At 43.1% G+C, this 19,546-nt stretch overlaps 1 protein-coding gene and 1 long non-coding RNA gene across 16 annotated transcripts in view; one reads left to right on the forward strand and one right to left on the reverse strand.

Annotated features, from left to right (window-relative positions):
• The window catches only part of KCNMA1 (potassium calcium-activated channel subfamily M alpha 1), a 562,063-nt gene that overhangs the window by 297,024 nt on the left and 245,493 nt on the right, over positions 1–19,546 (forward strand). For all 15 annotated transcript variants that reach the window (XM_082225122.1, XM_082225124.1, XM_082225123.1 and 12 more), the window contains exons 4-5: positions 7,936–8,029; positions 10,817–10,928. In XM_082225122.1, coding sequence (XP_082081248.1) covers positions 7,936–8,029; positions 10,817–10,928 — 206 coding nt within the window. The remainder of the gene's footprint in view (positions 1–7,935; positions 8,030–10,816; positions 10,929–19,546) is intronic.
• On the reverse strand, positions 11,007–19,544 carry LOC309533642. Its single transcript, XR_014220372.1, has 3 exons — positions 19,331–19,544; positions 15,221–15,505; positions 11,007–11,302 (listed from the first exon to the last, which is right to left on the reverse strand). It is a non-coding gene; the product is annotated as an uncharacterized lncRNA (long non-coding RNA).

Below are 19,546 nucleotides of genomic sequence, written 5' to 3' on the forward strand. Positions count from 1 at the left end.
AAAAAAACTCCATTTTGAAAGTAGAAGACCGGAAAGATGTGTCAGATCCCTGTTTTAGTCAATGGGATCACTACAGTGAGCCTCTGTGGTTAGCAAGTAGCTTTGCCTGAGGCACACTTTGAAGGATCTATTTGCCACAAGTTCTGCCCCCTCGCACCCCTTTTTGCATTTTAACAGCCAACGGGGATGGGCAGATCTTGCTGATGAGCTCCAGGTTAAATGACTGGTAACTCATCCTATGTGGTCTGACAGCGGAAAGAGAGTAGAGGGCTACAAGAGTTGAGCCTGAGCAAGCGCACCTGCAGCACCATACATTTAGACTTCATAGTGTTAAAGTTCAGGATTTCCACTAAATTCAAGCCTGAAGAGTAAGAGATTTGGCAAGTGGATCTTTTTGGTCTTACTGTTGTGCCACTGAAGACCTCAGCGCAAAATGCAGTAGCAGATGACAAAATTACATTTCCATGGAAGGCCAATACATCGTCACACACTTGCATGGTGAAAACAGTAAATCACTGTTCTGCTCCCAAGAACAATTTACTGTTCTGAATCAGCAGATGAGACAGAAGTCTATAATCAATATTTGTTTTGTTATAGCTGAGTTTTTCATGTCAGCCCCAAATTTAGTCTGGTATTGATAATAAACTGACTACCATGAAAAGAAAATATAAAATATTATTAATCAAGTTTGGCAGGCGTAGCCTTTGGCACTCAATCTATAAGAGGTCACCAAGCCTTATTGTTCAGACTCATTAGTCACCTTCTCTACAGAATTAGATATATCATGTGCAACCTACATGAATCACTCTCTCTTTGTCTTCTATATATCTAATCAATCACCTAGCTTCTGGGACATTGGGTAGATTTCAATTGATGGTGTTGTGCTCATGGGAGGACTTTTGATCAAGCAAATCAGAAGAAAAGAGTAGACATATTTTTGTCAATCTGCTCCTGAGGGGGGTGGGGACAAAGTGGAAGGTGGTGTAGGAAGGAGGGAATCTGCATAAATGTCCTCGTCCATTTGTGAAGAAGAAGAGTTTGGATTTGATATCCCGCTTTATCACTACCCTAAGGAGTCTCAAAGCTGCTAACAATCTCCTTTTCACTTCCTCCCCCACAACAAACACTCTGTGAGGTGAGTGAGGCTGAGAGACTCAGAGAGAAGTGTGACTAACCCAATGACACCCAGCAGTTGCATGTGGAGGAGCGGGGAATCAAACCTGGTTCACCAGATTACGAGTCCACTGCTCGTAACCACTACACTACACTGGTGGATCAAAAGCCCTTTTGGGCATGCAAGGGCACCAAGTGGATTGCACCTGTTCATTCTACAATTTTTAGAGATTTGTCAGAATTTGCACACCCTGCAGTATTGCCAACTGTTGATTCAGGCTGAGGTCCAAAGGATCATGCAGCTAGTTCTATGTGCCCAAGTGAGCTTCCCTTGCCACATGGAAACTGAAATGACTTTCTATGGCAAAGGGAGCGTACAGTGGTACCTCGGTTTATGAACTTAATCCGTTCTGGAAGCCCGTCCTTAAACCGAAACCATTCTTAAATTGAGGTGTGCTTTCCCTAATGAGGCCTCCTGCCGCCAGTGTCCTTCCACCGTTCAGATTCCATTCTTAGACCAAGGTAAAGTTCACAAACCGGGACACTACTTCTGGTTTTGCGGAGAATGTAAACTGAATAGTTCGTAAACAGGGCTGTTCTTAACCCGAGGTACCACTGTAGTTGCTATTCAAAGCCAGACGTTTCATTGTGGTGTGTCTGTTGGGTAGGGCTCATGGATTGTTTCCTCTTTGAACTAAACAGTATTGTGATTTTTGTCATGGTCCTTCAGTGATGGAGGAGGAGGGAAAATGGCAGCATTTATAATTAAGCAGCATCATTGAGATCAAGAGGCAACTACTGGACTCATCCTGCTATAGCCACATTTGTTCAAAATAGTCCCAGCCTTACACCTCTCTCTCTCTCTCTCTCTCTCTCACACACACACACACACACACACACATACTTCTTAATTCTGTAGACAGATACACCCATGAACTTTATAGAGGTAAAAGGAATAAATATCAATCACTTCTCACTCCCTACACTGCAGACATGTGTCCTGAAATATTGGGTTGGGGCAATTGGCCGCAATCTGTGTTCTGCTATTATTATTACTACTATTATTAGTGTTATTGCTGTTATTTGAACTTCTTTGTAACTATTTTTAAACAAAAAACCCTGAAAACAACTTACAAACGTACATTAAAACCAGGATACAACTAAAACAGTGTAAAAGCTAAAAAGCACCAGTTGGCTTAAGTGCATGGCTTTGGGTAAGCAAGTAGCAGAAACCATAATAGTAATAGCAGAACAGTTCATTACTCATACCATGCAAATGAATGGGCTCCAGGAGATAAACTTGCAGTCAGTCACTTTGCTCTTCCATGGGTTTTGTTTGTTACTCCCACAGCCACACTGACAAATGCTTTGGCGTAACATGTTGTCTAAATCTAGGTTTGTGGTCAAGCCATAGCCAAGGTTTATACTGGCCATTGCTTTTCACTGGGCAGCTAGATGGGTGTCTCAGATTTGGAGACATCCATAAATTCATCATTGACTTGCAAAGTAACAAATCTAGTTCTCTTGCACGATAGAATTAGAACAGAAGCAAGGAATTGAGGATAATTTGGGACCAAGACTTGTTGGAACCCAGAGGTGGCTCAGTTGTGAGGCAAGGAGAAGTAGCACATTTTGGACACCACTGGATTTTGGATTCTTTAATGTGGAGCCGAGCGGAGGAAGTGTTTATGAATATAATGGTGATGAAAAGGAAAAGCATGTTGGAGGTTTATTATATATTCATGCTATCGTTATTGTTGTATACTGCTTGTAAAACTGCTGCTACTGCTGTTTCTGCTGCTGCTGCTGCTGCTACTCATAAATTTATTGTAGCCAAAGACCATGACAAACATATGTTAAGCGATAGTATTAATAACATAATACAAAGCATACCTCCATAATACAGGCATACCTTGTTTTACTGTGCTTCGATTTGTTGCTCTTCACAGATATTGCTGCTTACAAGGGCATGGGCGCAGCGGCAGGCAGCCAAACTGCTTCTGTTATGCTTTGTTCTCAAGAGTGGCTACCAAGGGGGAAATTTGGTGTTTCTAATTAGTTGCAGGTCCCTTCAGGATTCTGTTCAGAAGAGCTAATACCTTAGCTAACTGTTCTTCAAGGTCAAAGCACATACCCCACAAGTGTCCTGGGAAAACTGGGACATCCAAAGTTGGGGGGGGTAGAGAGAGGGAGATAAAGGCAGTCATTTACCATGATCTTGTATGATTTCACAGCACTATTCCCCACCACCACCAAAAAAGGGCTGTAGTCTAAGGCTGTGCCCCAGCATAGATTTCTGGACGAAATATGGCAAAGGAGTTTGGGATGCTTTATCTAAGGCACTGCAGGTTTGTGCTTATGTAGTAACCATGTTAAAACTTCAGAGTATCCATATTCAGTCGATATGGTCTTCTAAGCATTTCTTATCAGTTAAAAAAACCACCTAGTCTGAACAGCTGCTCTCCCAACACCTGCTCCACACCTGCCCTCCAGTTAAAATATATGGTTTTGAAGCCCATGTAGAAGTAAAATAGATAAAACATGTATGTTCTTTGCCTGTTTGTAGCAATTAACATTAACTGCTGAGCCAACTGGCGTTAAGACTGTTCAGACAGAAACAATCCACTGGCAGCAGCGAAATGAACAGAAATTGTGCAACAACATTATTATTTCCCATGGTGCTTGCATAGCAAAGCTTCCTAGTGGAACATAGACCTTGAGGAACTTTTACTCAGAGTTGATGCATTGAAATTAGTAGACTACATATAGTCGTGTTCATACATTTCAAAGGGTTTACTCTAAGTATTAAAAAAAAAAGTTGTCTACAACCCAGTGACTTGGGTTTGATCTGGTTATGCCTGTGTGGCATCTCATACCACGGTGTTAACTGGGTATACATGTATATGTCTTTGAATTTCAGGCATCTATGCGGACAAAACCATTTGGGCTTCCATTTGCAGTTAATCTTTCTCTTGATTATATATTAATGTGCTGGCGATATATCAGTGATAGAAGCTTCTTCTTCTTTCACATTTGCTGTTTATCAATGCCACCTTCTGCAGTCGCCCCAATTTTTATGTTTCATTTAAGTTTTAATGACAACCCGCCCAGTCAGCACTCTTTCTAATTGTTAATTGGAATGCTGTAGAGGTTTTCAAGACTTCCCCAGCGCACTGCTAATTAATTCCCAGCAAGTTTGTAGGACGGCAGGAAGAAACTACAGAAAACCGCTGTATACGGCCGTCTGTTTTGTGCATCTTGTCTGGGATACTGTGGTTCATTTAATAGCCCTGTTGATGCATAAATAAACAACTTATTCTGGGTTATTCATGTTATGAGTTGGGCAGGGTGGGATAGAAGGAAAAGTGATCAATTGATGTAGCTGAATTGGCCTAAAGTGGAACAAAACGAAACAAAAATACATATTTTTTAAATTCTGCTATTCATTCAGCATTCTGTCCTCAGCTGCCTGTGGGAAACCAGGGACCAGAACGAGAGCACAAGAGCGCACTGCCCTCCTGTGGTTTCCAGAAACTGCTATTCAGAAGCATTCCTTCCCCCAACTGTAGAGGTAGAGCATAGCCATTATGGCTAGTAGCCATTGATAGAACATCAATTTGCCCAATCTTCTTTTGAAGCCATCCAAGTTGGTTGCCTCCACTGCCTCCTGGGCGAGCGAGCTCCATAGTTCTTGACTATGCACTGTGTAAATAAGTATTTTCTTTTGACTGCCCTAAATCTCCCAGCATTCATCTTTATTCAATGTGCACAAGTTCTAGTGCTGTGGAAGAGGGATGCATAGTTTTATAAACTTCTAGCATGTCACACCATATCCGCCTTTTCTTTAAACTTAAGAAGTTACAGGTACTCTGACCTTTTCTTGTGGGGGGAGCCACTACACCCCCTCGACCTTTTCCAACTCTACAATATCTGTACTGAGGTGACGCAACCTACTGTCAGGATCTTAAAGGCTAAGCTTGTGTTTAAGAGGTGTTTGGTATGCGATGATTGTATTTGTGGTGTCACAGCTTAGCTTTGTGTAAGAGCAATCCCACGTCAGGGGTTTGCTGTAACTCTGCGCTTGTCATGGTAAATATGTACAATTAGTGTTTTGGTTTTTTTAGAGGAAATGTATGGAAGGCTCATTACTCCACCCTCATTGCCAAAGTAATTTCCTGAAGGGAAAAGAGAGAGTGATGGCCCATGGCAGCCATTTCACTATCCACTCTTGCCATGTGATAATTTCGACTATCACTTCGTAAACACAGGGCTGGATCCAGACTGGTAGTTATGCCTAAACCCCATTGAATTCAGTGGACTCTAACTCTCAGTCTGGATTCAGCCCATAGTCTGGGAACTTGACAATAGTTACTTCCACTGCAACTAGTCCTTTGCAGAATGGTTCCAAACAACTGTGCTTTTTCATGTGTTGTCTGTTTACCTTCGGTTGACTGCAGATTTCTGTGATGATGATTGTCTGGAATGAAATCAGTATGTGAAAATAAGCCCCTACCCAGTGTCTCTGACAATCTTGGACTACTAGTAGTATACCATTTTAGACTGCACAATATTGGACTACAATACTGGGACACTTTAGACTGCAGGGGAGGGGAGGGGAAAACATGTCTGAATCATCTTCATTGACAATTCCCCTCACATATCTGAAAGGAGGCTAGCTAGAACTCATCTCCTTACTAGTTTTTGCATTGGAGAAGCTTCTGTTGGAAGGGTTGCTTCGTGGACTTCAGAAGAAGCTTACAAAGCAGATGCATTAATGTCTCACACTTCTGCTTTTCCCGTTTCTGTTACAATGACAATGTGGGAGCTTGCACATTTCATCCCTTGCCAGGTCCATGGTTTTCAGATACTTAGAGGATCTGGAAGTGGGTGAGATGCCTGACTCTCATTCTGCATACTCCGGGGAAAGTGTGTATGTGTGTGTGGGGGGGGGGGGCAGGACTGAAAGCAGAAGTTTTCCCCTGTTCTGGTTTCCTCAATTTTCTCTAATGTATTAAAGCAAGATTTATTTTCGGTTGCTTTGCTACCAAGACAATGTGAGATACTAACAACAATACCACAAATATACCGTTTTGTCCTTTATTTATTGCAATTGACACTCTTTCTATAAGACTTGCGTGTTTAATTATTTTGATGCAACATTTGCAAGTAGTATTTCAAAACACTGTGAATATGGCGTTGGTTGCTACCAAGTCTTCTTAGAACTGTGCGTCACTGCCCTTCAGGGAAATGTTGGCAACTATAAACATGCCTGAGGATAAAGCGGGGGCATGCTATTATCGGACTTGTTTGAGCTGCGATGTTTGCAAGTAAATGGGAACCTGGCTGCATGTGTAATACCCTCAAAATCCAGCTAATTTCCTTCCCTGCCTTCAGTTAGGTCAGCAACATTCAGAATGCACAGAACCTTGCTTGTTTAGCAATTTAGCCTTGCACCTTCAGATGTAGCGCTATACTAACTGGTATGATATATGTAGTGATTTATTTGTAAAAAGAAGAGTCATCGAATTTCTCCGTAATTGTCATTTTCCTTCCCGTTACCTCAAGCGTGTATTTTTTACATCTCCTTCCCAGAATTAAGTAACTTCTAAGCATCATTCCTGACCTCTGTATGGTTATGCTGACTGAATGGTAACTTGTCACAAATCTTGGGACATGCTACTTAACCTGGGGACTGTGATCTGCAGTCTTTCCAACCATCTCATAGGACCATCACAAATAAATCACAACACACACACACGTGCATATTTTTCAATTTGCTGCAATCTGTTTTATTGAAGCATGCCACAGTACCAGTTTGTATAGAGTATGCTAGAGAGTTGGATGTGCCCCTTTTAAAAAAAGCAAAACTAGATTTTGCAAGGCTGCCTGAGAAAGAGAGGGGAATCTGAAATCTGCATGTGAAAATTAACCCTTAGAGTCCTGCTTCTACTCCTTTAATTTATGTTGGTCTGCATTAATTCTAACAGCGGGCTATGCTCTTCTTTCTACTAGATTCATGGTACTGTATTTGTAAAGAAGCAAACGAGTATCTCCCCCAAGTTGCTAATATCCATAAGCAACTCTTTATATTACATTAACCAGAAAGGGGAGTGCTTAATATAAGATGGCATTAATTTGGTGGGGGCTCTTTTTAGAAAACTTTCTGAAATTGTTGGTGTTACTGATTTACAAGATGATGTTTCATCCAAAATACACAAAACTTTTTATAATGAAATCACGTTTGCTAGATTTTGGGTTGCCAGCTAATGGGGGGTGGGGGGTGGCATGCTCTTGTACCTTTAGCAGCAGCTGAATCTGCAGGAATTAGCAGATGAAGCTTTTCGCATGCATAGGCACCTACTGTTGCCTGCAGAGCCACCTGCTGTAACAGGCAGAGGAACAAGACCTGCTAAAAAGTTGGCAACCCAAATTTGATGATTGAACTGTTATAGCTTTATGTACCCGGTAGAAAGAAGCCAGTTCTTTAAGGGTTAATGAGGGATTGAGGAATCCTAAGAGATTTTCCTGCTTGTCATTCCTTAAAAGTGCCTGCATGTTTCTGCTCACCTGTTGCAACTAACAGGTGAACAGTAAGAATGGCTGACAATACAAAAACAATGTTCCAAATATTATTATTTCTTTCAATGCCTGCGTGCTTTAGAAGTAATGGAAGAGCCAGAAGCAGCGTATAATGACTGAATCCTGTCCATTCTCTAATCGAAATGCTAACAGTGGCCAGCTGACGTTACTTTTGCCATACTTCTGATATGCAAACTTCATTCCCTTTAGTTTACTCTGGTCTTTTTTTCTTTTCTCAAATAGCCCAATAGAATCTTGCCAGAATTTCTACAAAGATTTCACGTTACAGATAGACATGGCTTTCAACGTGTTCTTCCTGCTCTACTTCGGCTTGCGGGTAAGTGCAAATCTCCATATTGCTTGGCTTGAGGGGAGGGTGAGGTGCCACAGTGTTTTTTCCCCAGAGGCACTTGTGGGGATAACCGGGTGGGGGGAGGGGGGGCGGGGAAAGCCAGCGGCCTAAAAGTGTCAAGCAGCAACATACTGCTATGGATGCGCAAAAGTGTACGAAGGCCATCATAGTTGAATTGGTTTTCATGTGTGGTAGGTGGGTTTGCTTTTTATTTTTTGTTTATATTTGGGAAGCCAAGTTTGTCAAATTAAAATACAGTGGTACCTCGATTTTTTAACGTCTCGGAAGTCGAACATTTTGGTTTCCAAACGCGAAAACCCATAAGTAACTGCTTCGGTTTTCAAAAGCTTTTCGTTTGAATGTGCCACACGGCTTTCATATTGAGTTTTCCGTAAGTAAATGCTTCTGGAAGTAAATGCTTTGGTTTTCGAACGTTTCGGAAGTTGAACGGTCTTCCAAATGCATTATGTTCGAAAACCAAGGTACCACCGTACCACATCCATAAAGGTTTTAAAAAAATAAAATAAAATAAAATAGGCTATTGCCCTTGAATGGGAAGACTTTTCTCTAGCCATGCTGAGAACAGGAATTGCTTCAATAAACCTTTGCTCCATGATAAAGAGGTTTATGGATTTATTGTGCAACAGCAGTGCGCTCTCTCTCTCTCTCTCTCTCTCACACACACACACACAAACACACACACACACACACACACTGTGTTTGTAGCAGATCTTACTCCATCCACCATCAGTCGCTTATAAGAATGATAATTTATACCCTGCCCATCTGTCTGCATTGCCCCAGCCACTCTGGGCAGCTTGCAACACATATAAAAGCAAAATAAAACATTGAACATTAAAAACTTCCCAAAGGTGCTTGCTGCACGCACCACAATCTCATAGCAGCAGGATAATCCTGAGATTCCAGAGTTTTGCTTCCTTGGAATGAATGTCTATGAATACAACGGTGATACAGCATGGTTTTGTTTACACATATCTACAACCAGAGCATGGGATGGAGAGGTTCACTGCACTAACATTCCCAAGAGCTCTTATCCCCCGCATTGGGTTTCCTGGGAGGCCCTAAGCCTGCAATAAAGTGAAACAAGCCTTTGTGTCTCCACTTTCCAGCAGTGGTGGAGCTTCATGCTCTGGCACCGGGGGCGGAGAGCAGGGGGGTGGGGCTGGCGCACGTTCCGGGGCGGGGCGCTCCGCCTGCAGGGGGCAGCCACAATGGCACCCTGGGGATCGCGCTGCCGGGGGCGGTGCGCTCCCCCTGCACTCTTCTTCCTCCGCCAGTGCTTTCCAGCATCAGCTAATAGCAACAGGGAGCATTCTTCAGTACTAGGAAAAAAATATACCAGGTGGACACACCACACTTACTCTCACTTCACATTTAGAAGGTACCTGCACCTTTTGTCCCATAACTTTCTTCCTAGGTGGGCTGGAAACTCACCCCCCATGAAAGCTCAGAGTCCAGGGCACCTTCCCAGGGGAACCATTGAAAGCCTTTATAGGTTGGTGGCACCTGCTACAGAGTAGACAAATTAATCCCATTGTCTGGATAGGGAGCTGCCTGGTTTCTTGATACATTCTCCCCACCCACCCTGCTCCCCCTTTCCTTTTGGTGTAACAGATATTTGTCAAAGCATATTATTATTATCATTGTCATTAAAATATTTATACCACCCTGCATCTGTAGATTTCAGGGCGATTCACACACACAAAAAAACAAGACAAAAACACAAAGTACCTAATAAAAATAAGAACAAAAACAAAGCAAACCAATAACCCCTACCACTCCCACAAACACATTTAAAAGGATATAGGATGTTAGTCAGCCAAAGGCCTGGTCCCTGGCACTTAAAGGTGTATAATGAAGGTGTGAAGTGAGCCTCCCTGGGCAGAACATTCCACAAGTGGAGAGCCATTGCAGAAAAGGCCCATTTTCGTGTTGCCACTCTCCAGACCTCTCACGGAGGAGGCACACGAAGAAGGGCCTCAGCTGACGATCACAGGATCCGGGTAGGCTCATATGAAGAGAGGTGGTCTTTGAGGTTCTGTGGTCCTGAGCAGTAAAGAGTTGGAGCTCAGCTCAAGTCTTATTTCATGTGAAGAATGCCATTTTAACCATTTTATTTTGTTAGCTTTTAAACATTTAAAAATTGCAAGCCAATGGAGTGTAAAGGCTTCCATGTTCAACAGAGCACTGAATTTGAACTGGAGTAAAATGTGAGAAGGCGATTTAAGTAGTACCCCCAAAGGGTGATTTTTTGTTTGTTTGCATTGGACCAAAAATCCAAACCAGTTTTCACTTTCAACCCAAGGATAGAGAGGTGGGGGTCTAAAGGCACCAGACAGGGCCAGTCCACCCAATAGTCAGGGTGAGGGTGAGCCCCTTGCCACAGACAACAGATCATACAGTTGCATGGGGGGGGGGGAACCTTTCGCTGCTGGGGAGTTTTTGTGTGCGTGTTTGCAATTGTATCTTCATGTATTTTACATGAAAATGTATTTTACAAAGGGTTCTTCGGGTGGGAAGAGTGCACCCTTAAAAAACAGGTTTAATTTTTTTTTAAAATGAATTAGTCAATTAATTAATGAATTAAAATGAATAAGCAGGTGTATTTTAATTAGAGGTCACGAAACAATGCCTTAATTATTTCCAAGGGACAAACAGAAAATCTGTTGTATCTTTCATAAGGAATCCCCACCCCCCACCCCACCCCCCTACAAGAACCAGTATCCTTATCCTCTTCATTTCCCTCCCCAGTTCATAGCAGCCAACGACAAGCTATGGTTCTGGCTGGAAGTAAACTCGGTGGTAGATTTCTTCACAGTCCCTCCAGTGTTCGTTTCAGTGTATTTAAACAGAAGTTGGCTGGGTAAGTAAACAGCGTTTTTCTTAATTGTGTGTGGGTTTGCAAGATGCTGGCTACTGGTACTGCATTCTCGATGAGCCTGTGTGAGGGATGCTTCCTCTCCTGCAGGGGTGGCTCACAGCTGTCTCCCCTGCCCCTCAAAAGTTCTGCTAGACTGACCAGACCGTGATCACTGGCTGCACCTGCCTAAGCACATATAAGCAAGTCTCACTGAGTTCCAGAGGTTTTGCAAGACAACCAGTCTAGTGAGCCGTCCATGCTTCACACAAGCAAGAAAAAGGCAGGATCAGGCCCCAGGCAGCTGAAACCTTCTCCACTGTGAGGAGATGCAATCCTAAGCATCCTTTTTTTTATCAGGAAAAGGGAATGGGCTTCCTCTGCAAGAAAGGAGAGGGGGGAAAACTGATTAGGAAATCAGTTTGCTGCCCATTATGATTCTTCATGTTGACACTTGGAGGTTTGTTGCTGTTATCAGAGGAGTTTCTCAGGTACTTCCAAGAAGCTTGCCTTCAAGTGATTTCAGAGTACAACTTCCATCAAAACCATTGCCTCCTTGCTGTGTCCCAACAATATGTTGGCATGGCAGCATGTTGGAAAATGGTAACCGGTTCCACACCAGCTTCATCACTACCACTGCTGCAGGCCTCTTTGGCTCTCAGGAGAGCTCTGAAGAAGGCGCCACTGTGTCTCTAAGAAAGACCCATTTAGGAGGTTTTGTTCCATTGGGATAAAATGGTGTCATTGACTCTGCATTCTGGAAAATGCAGACTGCTGGAACTGGCTGTTGCTGACTCCTCCTTGCATCACCAGCACCATTGTTTGGTGCCTTTTGAATTTTATTGCCCTTCAGATGAGGCTGCACTAAAAACTTAGCTTCCCTAGGCAGACACATAGTGTGCCCCTATGGTTAAACTGGCTCTGAATCTTGAACTTTAGTAGGTGAATCTCTCTCACCCCCAATCCCCATCACTTTATATATCTGTTTCACCTGCTAAATTTCTCTGTGAGTAAAGGTAAAGGGACCCCTGACCGTTAGGTTCAGTCGCAGACGACTCTGGGGTTGCGGCGCTCATCTTGCTTTACTGGCCGAGGGAGCCGGCGTACAGCTTCCGGGTCATGTGGCCAGCATGACTAAGCCACTTCTGGCGAACCAGAGCAGCACACAGAAATGCCATTTACCTTCCCACCGGAGCGGTACCTATTTATCTACTTGCACTTTGACGTGCTTTCGAACTGCTCGGTTGGCAGCAGCAGGGACCGAGCAACGGGAGCTCACCCCGTCACAGGGATTCAAACCGCTGACCTTCTGATCGGCAAGCCCTAGGCTCTGTGGTTTAGAACACAGTGCCATCCGCGTCCCAGAAAATTTCTCTGTTAGGTTGCTGTTAAAGAGAGAACAATGTTGAGGGGCGGGGGAGATAATTTTATTCACTGAGCGCACTTTCAAAAGCTAGCAGCTTTTTTTTTGGGTAGCATCTAGTTTTGTAGTAGTAACACTGACATACAATAATAATTATGAGCTTCATAACATTAATGTTGTATTCACTAGCTTGAGGATCCGTCTTAATTCAGTTCTGCTGATTCCATAGCTGCAGATGTTAGAAGTGGCCACAAAACTTGCTTTTTCCTTTCCATCTTTATGTGGCTTAAAGAATTGTGTGCTTCTGCCATCTAGTGATCATCCTGAGGCATGACTTTGCCACCAGAAACAACCTGCTTTTATCTTTATTAAGTTGTGTAAAGCATGGAGTAGTTGCACTGACACAGCTAATTGCTTGAGACAAAGGGAATAATACTAGCAAGTTGAAATATGAGAAAGCATCTTCAGTGTATGAGGTTCATCGTAGGCTTATAAAGGGCCTGAAAAAGTCTGTGACCTACAAAACAGATTTTAGCTGACAGGTTTCTATTTCTTTTGTTATGCTGTATTCTCAAATCCCGGTGCAAAAAGATAAAATCCCGCACAATTCTCTGCCCAGGCCTCCTGTCTATGCACATCCTGTAGCTCAGGGATCTAAAGCAAACATATTCCCAGTGTGTCTTAAAGTTAGGTAGGAAACGAAGAATATTTGCTGGGCTCAGGGCCAGCTTCCCACATCGGGAGGCAGAATCCAATGGGGTGGTGCCTCCATGGGCACCCTACCTGCTACTGCTGCCACTGCCAGGGCCACACAGCCGTGGCTGCTGCTTCCACAAGATCTTGTGAGATCTCACTGAACTCTCGCGAGATCTCACCAGGAGACCCTGCTGCATAACCCTGGAAAGTGAGGCTTGGGCAGGGAGAAGTGGCACCTTCCCATTTTACCTCAGGTGGTGAAATGAGACAGGCCACCCCTGTGTGGGTGCATGCTTTAGAGAAGAGACGTGGTTAACTTTCCAGTGGTGCTATCCAATATTGTCCTTGTAACCCCCCCAGAGTTTGTGAGTGCAATTTCTGAAGCAGCTTTGCAAAGCCTGGTTAAGAACCAATATTGGGATAACGCGGTTAGCGTCAATGCACACCTATCAAGCTGAACTCTGGTTAAAGCCAACCATCGAAGTAGAGGGGAAATCATACCCATAAGTAGTGCCAGATCTAGGGTGGTGTGAGCAGTTTCCCCGCACAGGGCACCAAGCCAAGGGGTGCAAAATAATAACAATAACAACAACAATAAATAATTAATAATAATAAAAACAACAGGTTGTTGTTGGCATCCATCTGTCTTGAGAGACAATGGAGCGTGCTTCTGGATATGAAGTCAAACCACTGGAGAATCACAGCGCCTGCTGTGGCTGCAGACACGGGTAACTTGTAACTGATGCCTCCTGTGTTGTGACCTCTCTAAGGCACAAGCCAGGACAGCATGTATGGAGGCCCTGGGCTGCTCAAATGACAAGACACCCCCCTCTCTAGGCTGCACTGATGTGGTCAAAATGAAAGCAAAACAATACATTTGACACCAGCTTGGCTGCAGCCGTTGCCAGAAGGAGGCGTACTAGGCACCACTCAACTGTTTCAGGGACTCCACTCCAGATTTGCTTGGGGTTTACTCATTTGCCTTTTCTTCTCCCAGAGACGTGCCTCAAGGCAGTGGGTATATGAGTACCTACTCAATATTTTGGGGGGGCATGGGCATGGTCAGGGGCCAGCTGCCCCCCTTAATAATAACCAATACAAATCTGAGGTTCTGCCCCCCTAACAAAAGACTGCCCCCGAACAAAAATCTTGGCCACGCCCATGGGGGGTGGTAATCAAATTTTGCCCTCTCTCAGGACGCCATAATGTCCTGAGAGACCACCACTGCCCATAATGAGGGAGCCCATGTTGTAATGAAAAAGGTAAAGGACCCCTGGACAGTTAAGTCCAGTCAAAGGCGACTATGGGGTTGTGGTGCTCATCTTGCTTTCAGGCCAAGGGAACCAGTGTTTGTCCACAGACAGCTTTCCGGGTCATGTGGCCAGCATGACTAAACTACTTCTAGCGCAACAGGACGGTAACCAGAGTGCACAGAAATGCTGTTTACCTTCCCACCACAGCGGTACCTAGTTATCTACTGCACTGGTGTGCTTTCAAGCTGCTAGGTTGGCAGGAGCTGGGACAGAGCTAGTCTCCTAACAACATTTTAGGGAACAGGGAACTTTATATCTTATACCATAAATTATGAGTAGCAAGCTGCTGTTTGGGTTTAAAAACAAACAAGTGATATGCTTTATGCCATGAATAAGGTAAAGGGACTCCTGACCATTAGGTCTAGTCGTGGCCGACTCTGGGGTTGCGGCGCTCATCTCGCTTTATTGGCCGAGGGAGCCGGTGTACAGCTTCCGGGTCATGTGGCCATCATGACTAAGCCACTTCTGGAGAACCAGAGCAGCACACGGAAACACCGTTTACCTTCCCGCCGGAGTGGTACCTATTTGTCTACTTGCACTTTGACGTGCTTTTGAACTGCTAAGTTGGCAGCTGGGACCAAGCAATGGGAGCTCACCCTGTCACGGGGATTCGAACCGCCAACCTTCGACCTTGCCGAAGTCCTAGGCTCTGTGGTTTAACCCACCCGCATCCCGAATAAGTCTTATAGCCTTCAGTAAAATTAAGTGAAGTATGTGTTCAGAACAAATGCATTCATGAGTCACTTACGGACCTAGAATAGAAGGACTCTGGACTAATCCTAAACTCCAAAACACTTAGGCCAGCTGGCCTGGGATATTGAAACAGTTAGGATACTTCCTAATGAGCTAGAACAAAGACATGTGGCTACATGTAGCTCAGGTCATCCTGCTTACTGGATAAATCTGAGAATGAGACATTGTTGTACCTCTTCTTCAAAGCAGGATACTCAAAGTCGGCCTCAAAAGTGGTTCAGATCTTTCCATATGACCCAGAAAACTGAAACTCAGCACACACAGCTTAGGTCGACATGCTGTGCTTATTCTGGCATCATCACACTCTTGCTCCAGCAAACCATGGGCATGCTTCCTCCCCCACTTCTTTCCCCCCATATTGTGTCTTTGACGAGGAAGTTCGTAGCAGCCACATACATAAAAAAAGGAATCAGGCTTGTTTACACATTTTTGTCTACTTGAAGAAGCCATGATCCGATCTGAAAAATACAAATATTTAGGTTACAAAACTGTAAAAATAAAGAAAAATTAAGTTTGCAAAACAATAATTACCATGGTAGATCAACGTGTCATTGTCCACTTATCCCCAGTGTAAATATGACATATCGGCAAAAGTCGGAAATTGAAAGATAACTATAGCATGTACACAAAAATCAATTTCAGATTTGAAATCAGCATTGAAAGAACATATAAGAACAGTTGAAAAATCTCATGCAAAAGAAAATGGGGGGGGGATTGTTCCCCGGTATACTGTGTATCCTAAGGGAATATACATTTTTTTGCATACCTCCAACTGTACATAGATATACATGTCATTTTCAATGCTATACATGTTATGTTCAATGCTTTATAAGTCACGTACATTTATACTCATATTGTACTACTTTGGCTATGTGTTTAATTAAATATTGAATTCTTGCATTGTGAAAAACAAAGATTATGGTGAAAAGTGAAAAAAACATGAATTGCAAAAAAACTAGAGCTTACAGAACAAAACCAACTTCAGATATGAAATCAGCACATCAAAATTAGGTTAGAACAACTGCAGGTGTTCAATGCAACAAAAAAATTGTTCCCCAGTGTAAGTGTTACTATGGTGGTTTATGCACTTGACAGAAGCTGCTAGATGACTATTTTCTCATCTTTGTGCATTCTTTTGTATACAGTTGTACCTTGGTTTTCAAATTTAATCCATTCCGGGAGTCCATTAAACTCCTGGAACAGTTTGAAAACATGGCTTCTGATTGGCTGCAGGAGCGTCCTGCAGCCAATTGAAAGCTGTGGAAGCTGTGCCAGATGTTTAGCTTCCAAAAATCATTCGAAAATCAGAACAATCACTTCTTGTTTTCTATCGTTCGGGAGCTGAAACATTCAAGTTCAAAGGTGTTCCACTTCCAAGGTTCCACTGTATAGATATGTGGCTATATCATGACCATCTACAATCTAGATACTATTTTAAAGAGTTGTTAAGAACACCTCATATCATTAGTTTCAGTGATTGTTGTATAGATGTTTGTTCTGTTTTTAATTTGGCTTGTTAGATACAGTTTTTGTTCTGACATATGTTTCTGTAAAAAATCTTTGTAATAAGTAATATGGTATTTTGTTTTATATTTATTTCACCTGAAAATGTATTATATTGTCCCAGTGGAAGGGTAATCCTGAAACAGGTCAGGTCTGAATAATAATAATAATAATAATAATAATAATAATAATAATAATAATAATAAAATTTTTATTTATACTCCACCCATCTGGTTGGGTTTCCCCAACCACTCTGGGCGGCTCTCAACAAATAATAATAATAATAATAATAATAATAATAATAATAATAATAATGCGGTAAAAGATAAAACATTAAAAACCTCCCTATACAGGGTTGCCTTCCGATGTCTTCTAAAAGTCAGATAGTTGTTTATTTCCTTGACATCTTTTGGGAGGGCGTTCTACAGGGCAGGGGCCACTATCAAGAAGGCCCTCTGCCTGGTTCCCTGTAGCTTCACTTCTCGTAGTGAGGGAACTACCAGAAGGCTTTCAGAGCTGGACCTCAGTGTCTGGGCACAATGATGGGGGTGGAGACGCTCTTTCAAGTATACTGGGCCAAGACCATTTAGGGCTTTAAAGGTCAGCACCAACACTTTGAAAGCACAGGAGTTGCTCTTCTTTAACCTCCCCCATCAATGTTTTAAAAAATCTAAATTGAACTAATAGAGGGTGAATTTTATGAATTACCCCTCCTCCCAGTTTATTTTGAGAATGCGCATATCAAAGATCACAGATCTAGCTCACTGGAACCTAAGCAAACAATTTCAGTGGGTGAGGGACATTAGCAAGGGGAATTAGATGCTGCAATAGCACTGTGCCAGGCTGCTCTGATTCATAGAATCATAGAATTGTAGAGCTGGAAGGGACCCTGAGGGTCATCTAGTCCAACCCCCTGAAATGCAGGTATCTCAGCTAAATCACACACAAAAGACCACTCCTGATTAGCTTTCTTCACTTCATGAGCTTAATTTAGATAGCAGGTGTTGATTTGTTATTGCTATTCTTAAACAATTGGGTCTCAGAAATCCTTGACAATCTACAGTGATACCTCTGGTTACGTACTTAATTCGTTCCAGAGGTCCGTTCTTAACCTGAAACTGTTCTTAACCTGAAGTACCACTTTAGCTAATGGGGCCTCCCGCTCCCGCTACACCACCGCCGTGCGATTTCTGTTCTCATCCTGAAGCAAAGTTCTTAACCTGAGGTACTATTTCTGGGTTAGCGGAGTCTGTAACCTGAAGCGTATGTGACCCAAGGTACCACTGTATGGTAAATCTCCAAAAGATTTAGATTTATAGTGTAGATCATGATCTGCATTCTGGTTGACTCCTTGCCCTGTGCATTCCACTCCACAAACAATCTAGGCAGATCTGGGTAGATTGAGAGGAATCAAATAGTAGTCATCCATTCAGGTCCCCTGTTCATGTTTCTGCAGTAGTAGTTTCAAAATACTTACATCTTTAAGATGAGATCTCTGGGTATAGGGTGGTATATCAATTAAATCAATCAATAAAATAAAATAAAATTTAAACGTTTATGTGAGAACCTCTGCATATGTTTCATTTCTGTTCTGCTGTTCTTAAGACTTCGCTTGCTTTTGGCATTTGTGCTCCATACAGAAAGCACCCTTCAGAAAGAGGAGCAATGGAATGTTCTTTCTGAATACTATTTCATAATTTTACCCCAAGAGAGAGCATTAGTGGGAATAAATACAAGGAAAGATTAGAGAGCAGTTAGGCAAACTCTCTCTCTTTTCTGGGGAAAAAAAAAAGATTATGCAATGCTATAATCCATGAAAGTGCAGACAGCGGATTTTTGTTGTCACCAAACAGCTGAACAACCACTTGAATCCTTTAGGTGATTTAAAAAAGCTATAATGGAGAGAAAGGGACAGAGATGAATGAGAATGAAATGTCCTTTTCAAACTGTCACATATGGCACAAAAGCAGATCCTTTTCATGGAGACAAGAGGGGGGCATTATAATAATCAAAAGGGAAAGAGTAGCTAGCCAGAGAAATTCACTCCCTTTTCTTTTTGTAACTGATCTTGATTGTGTGCAAATTGGTGTCTTCCTCAATGTAAAGGTAAAGGGACCCCTGACCATTAGGTCCAGTTGCAGATGACTCTGGGGTTGCGGCGCTCATCTCACTTTATGGGGCCAGCATGACTAAGCTGTTTCTGGCGAACCAGAGCAGCGCACGGAAATGCCATTTACCTTCCCGCCAGAGTGGTACCTATTTATCTACTTGCACTATGACGTGCTTTCGAACTGCTAGGTTGGCAGGAGCAGGGACAGAGCAACGGGAGCTCACCCCATCGCAGGGATTCAAACCGCCGACCTTCTGATCGGCAAGTCCTAAGCTCTGTTGGTTTAACCACAGCGCCACCCGCGTCCCTTCCTCAATGTAGTGCCCTCCAAATATTGTTAGACTACAGCTGCCTTCATCCCTGACCATTCCCCATGTTGGCTGGTCCAGGTGGGAGTTGTGGTACATCTGGGTTGGGCAGATGTTCTATGATGGGTCTTACAGTGGGAGGATCCGCAAGGACACTGTGGCCATTGATGTTTCCCAGATTCCAGCACAATTCCATCCACTCAAGCAATCCATTAGTTCCCTCCTAAGGATCTGATCCCTGGATCAGCCCTGTGCCTTTGGGCAAAGGCCACATTTTGACCTTGTCTGTTTGGTTATCTGGACACCTTCAGAATACTTCTGCTACCCAACATCCATATTTTCCAGCCTCTTTGTTTGCTTACCTGTCCCATCACGCCTGTTTTCCCCATTGGGGTTCACCTCTATTCCCATTCTCCTGAGATTCATCCCTCTATCACCTTGTGCTCTTGCCTGCTTATGCACCAGCAGTAAGAAAAGCTGGGTAGTAATTAGTCTCTCTCTTGTATCAGTAACAGAGCACAGTACAATATGTGTTCAACTGTGAGTAAGCAGTCAGTAGTCTGACCTGAGATGGCATG

The sequence above is a fragment of the Podarcis vaucheri genome, assembly GCF_965113315.1.
Source record: "Podarcis vaucheri genome assembly, chromosome: 5".
NCBI lineage: Eukaryota > Metazoa > Chordata > Lepidosauria > Squamata > Lacertidae > Podarcis > Podarcis vaucheri.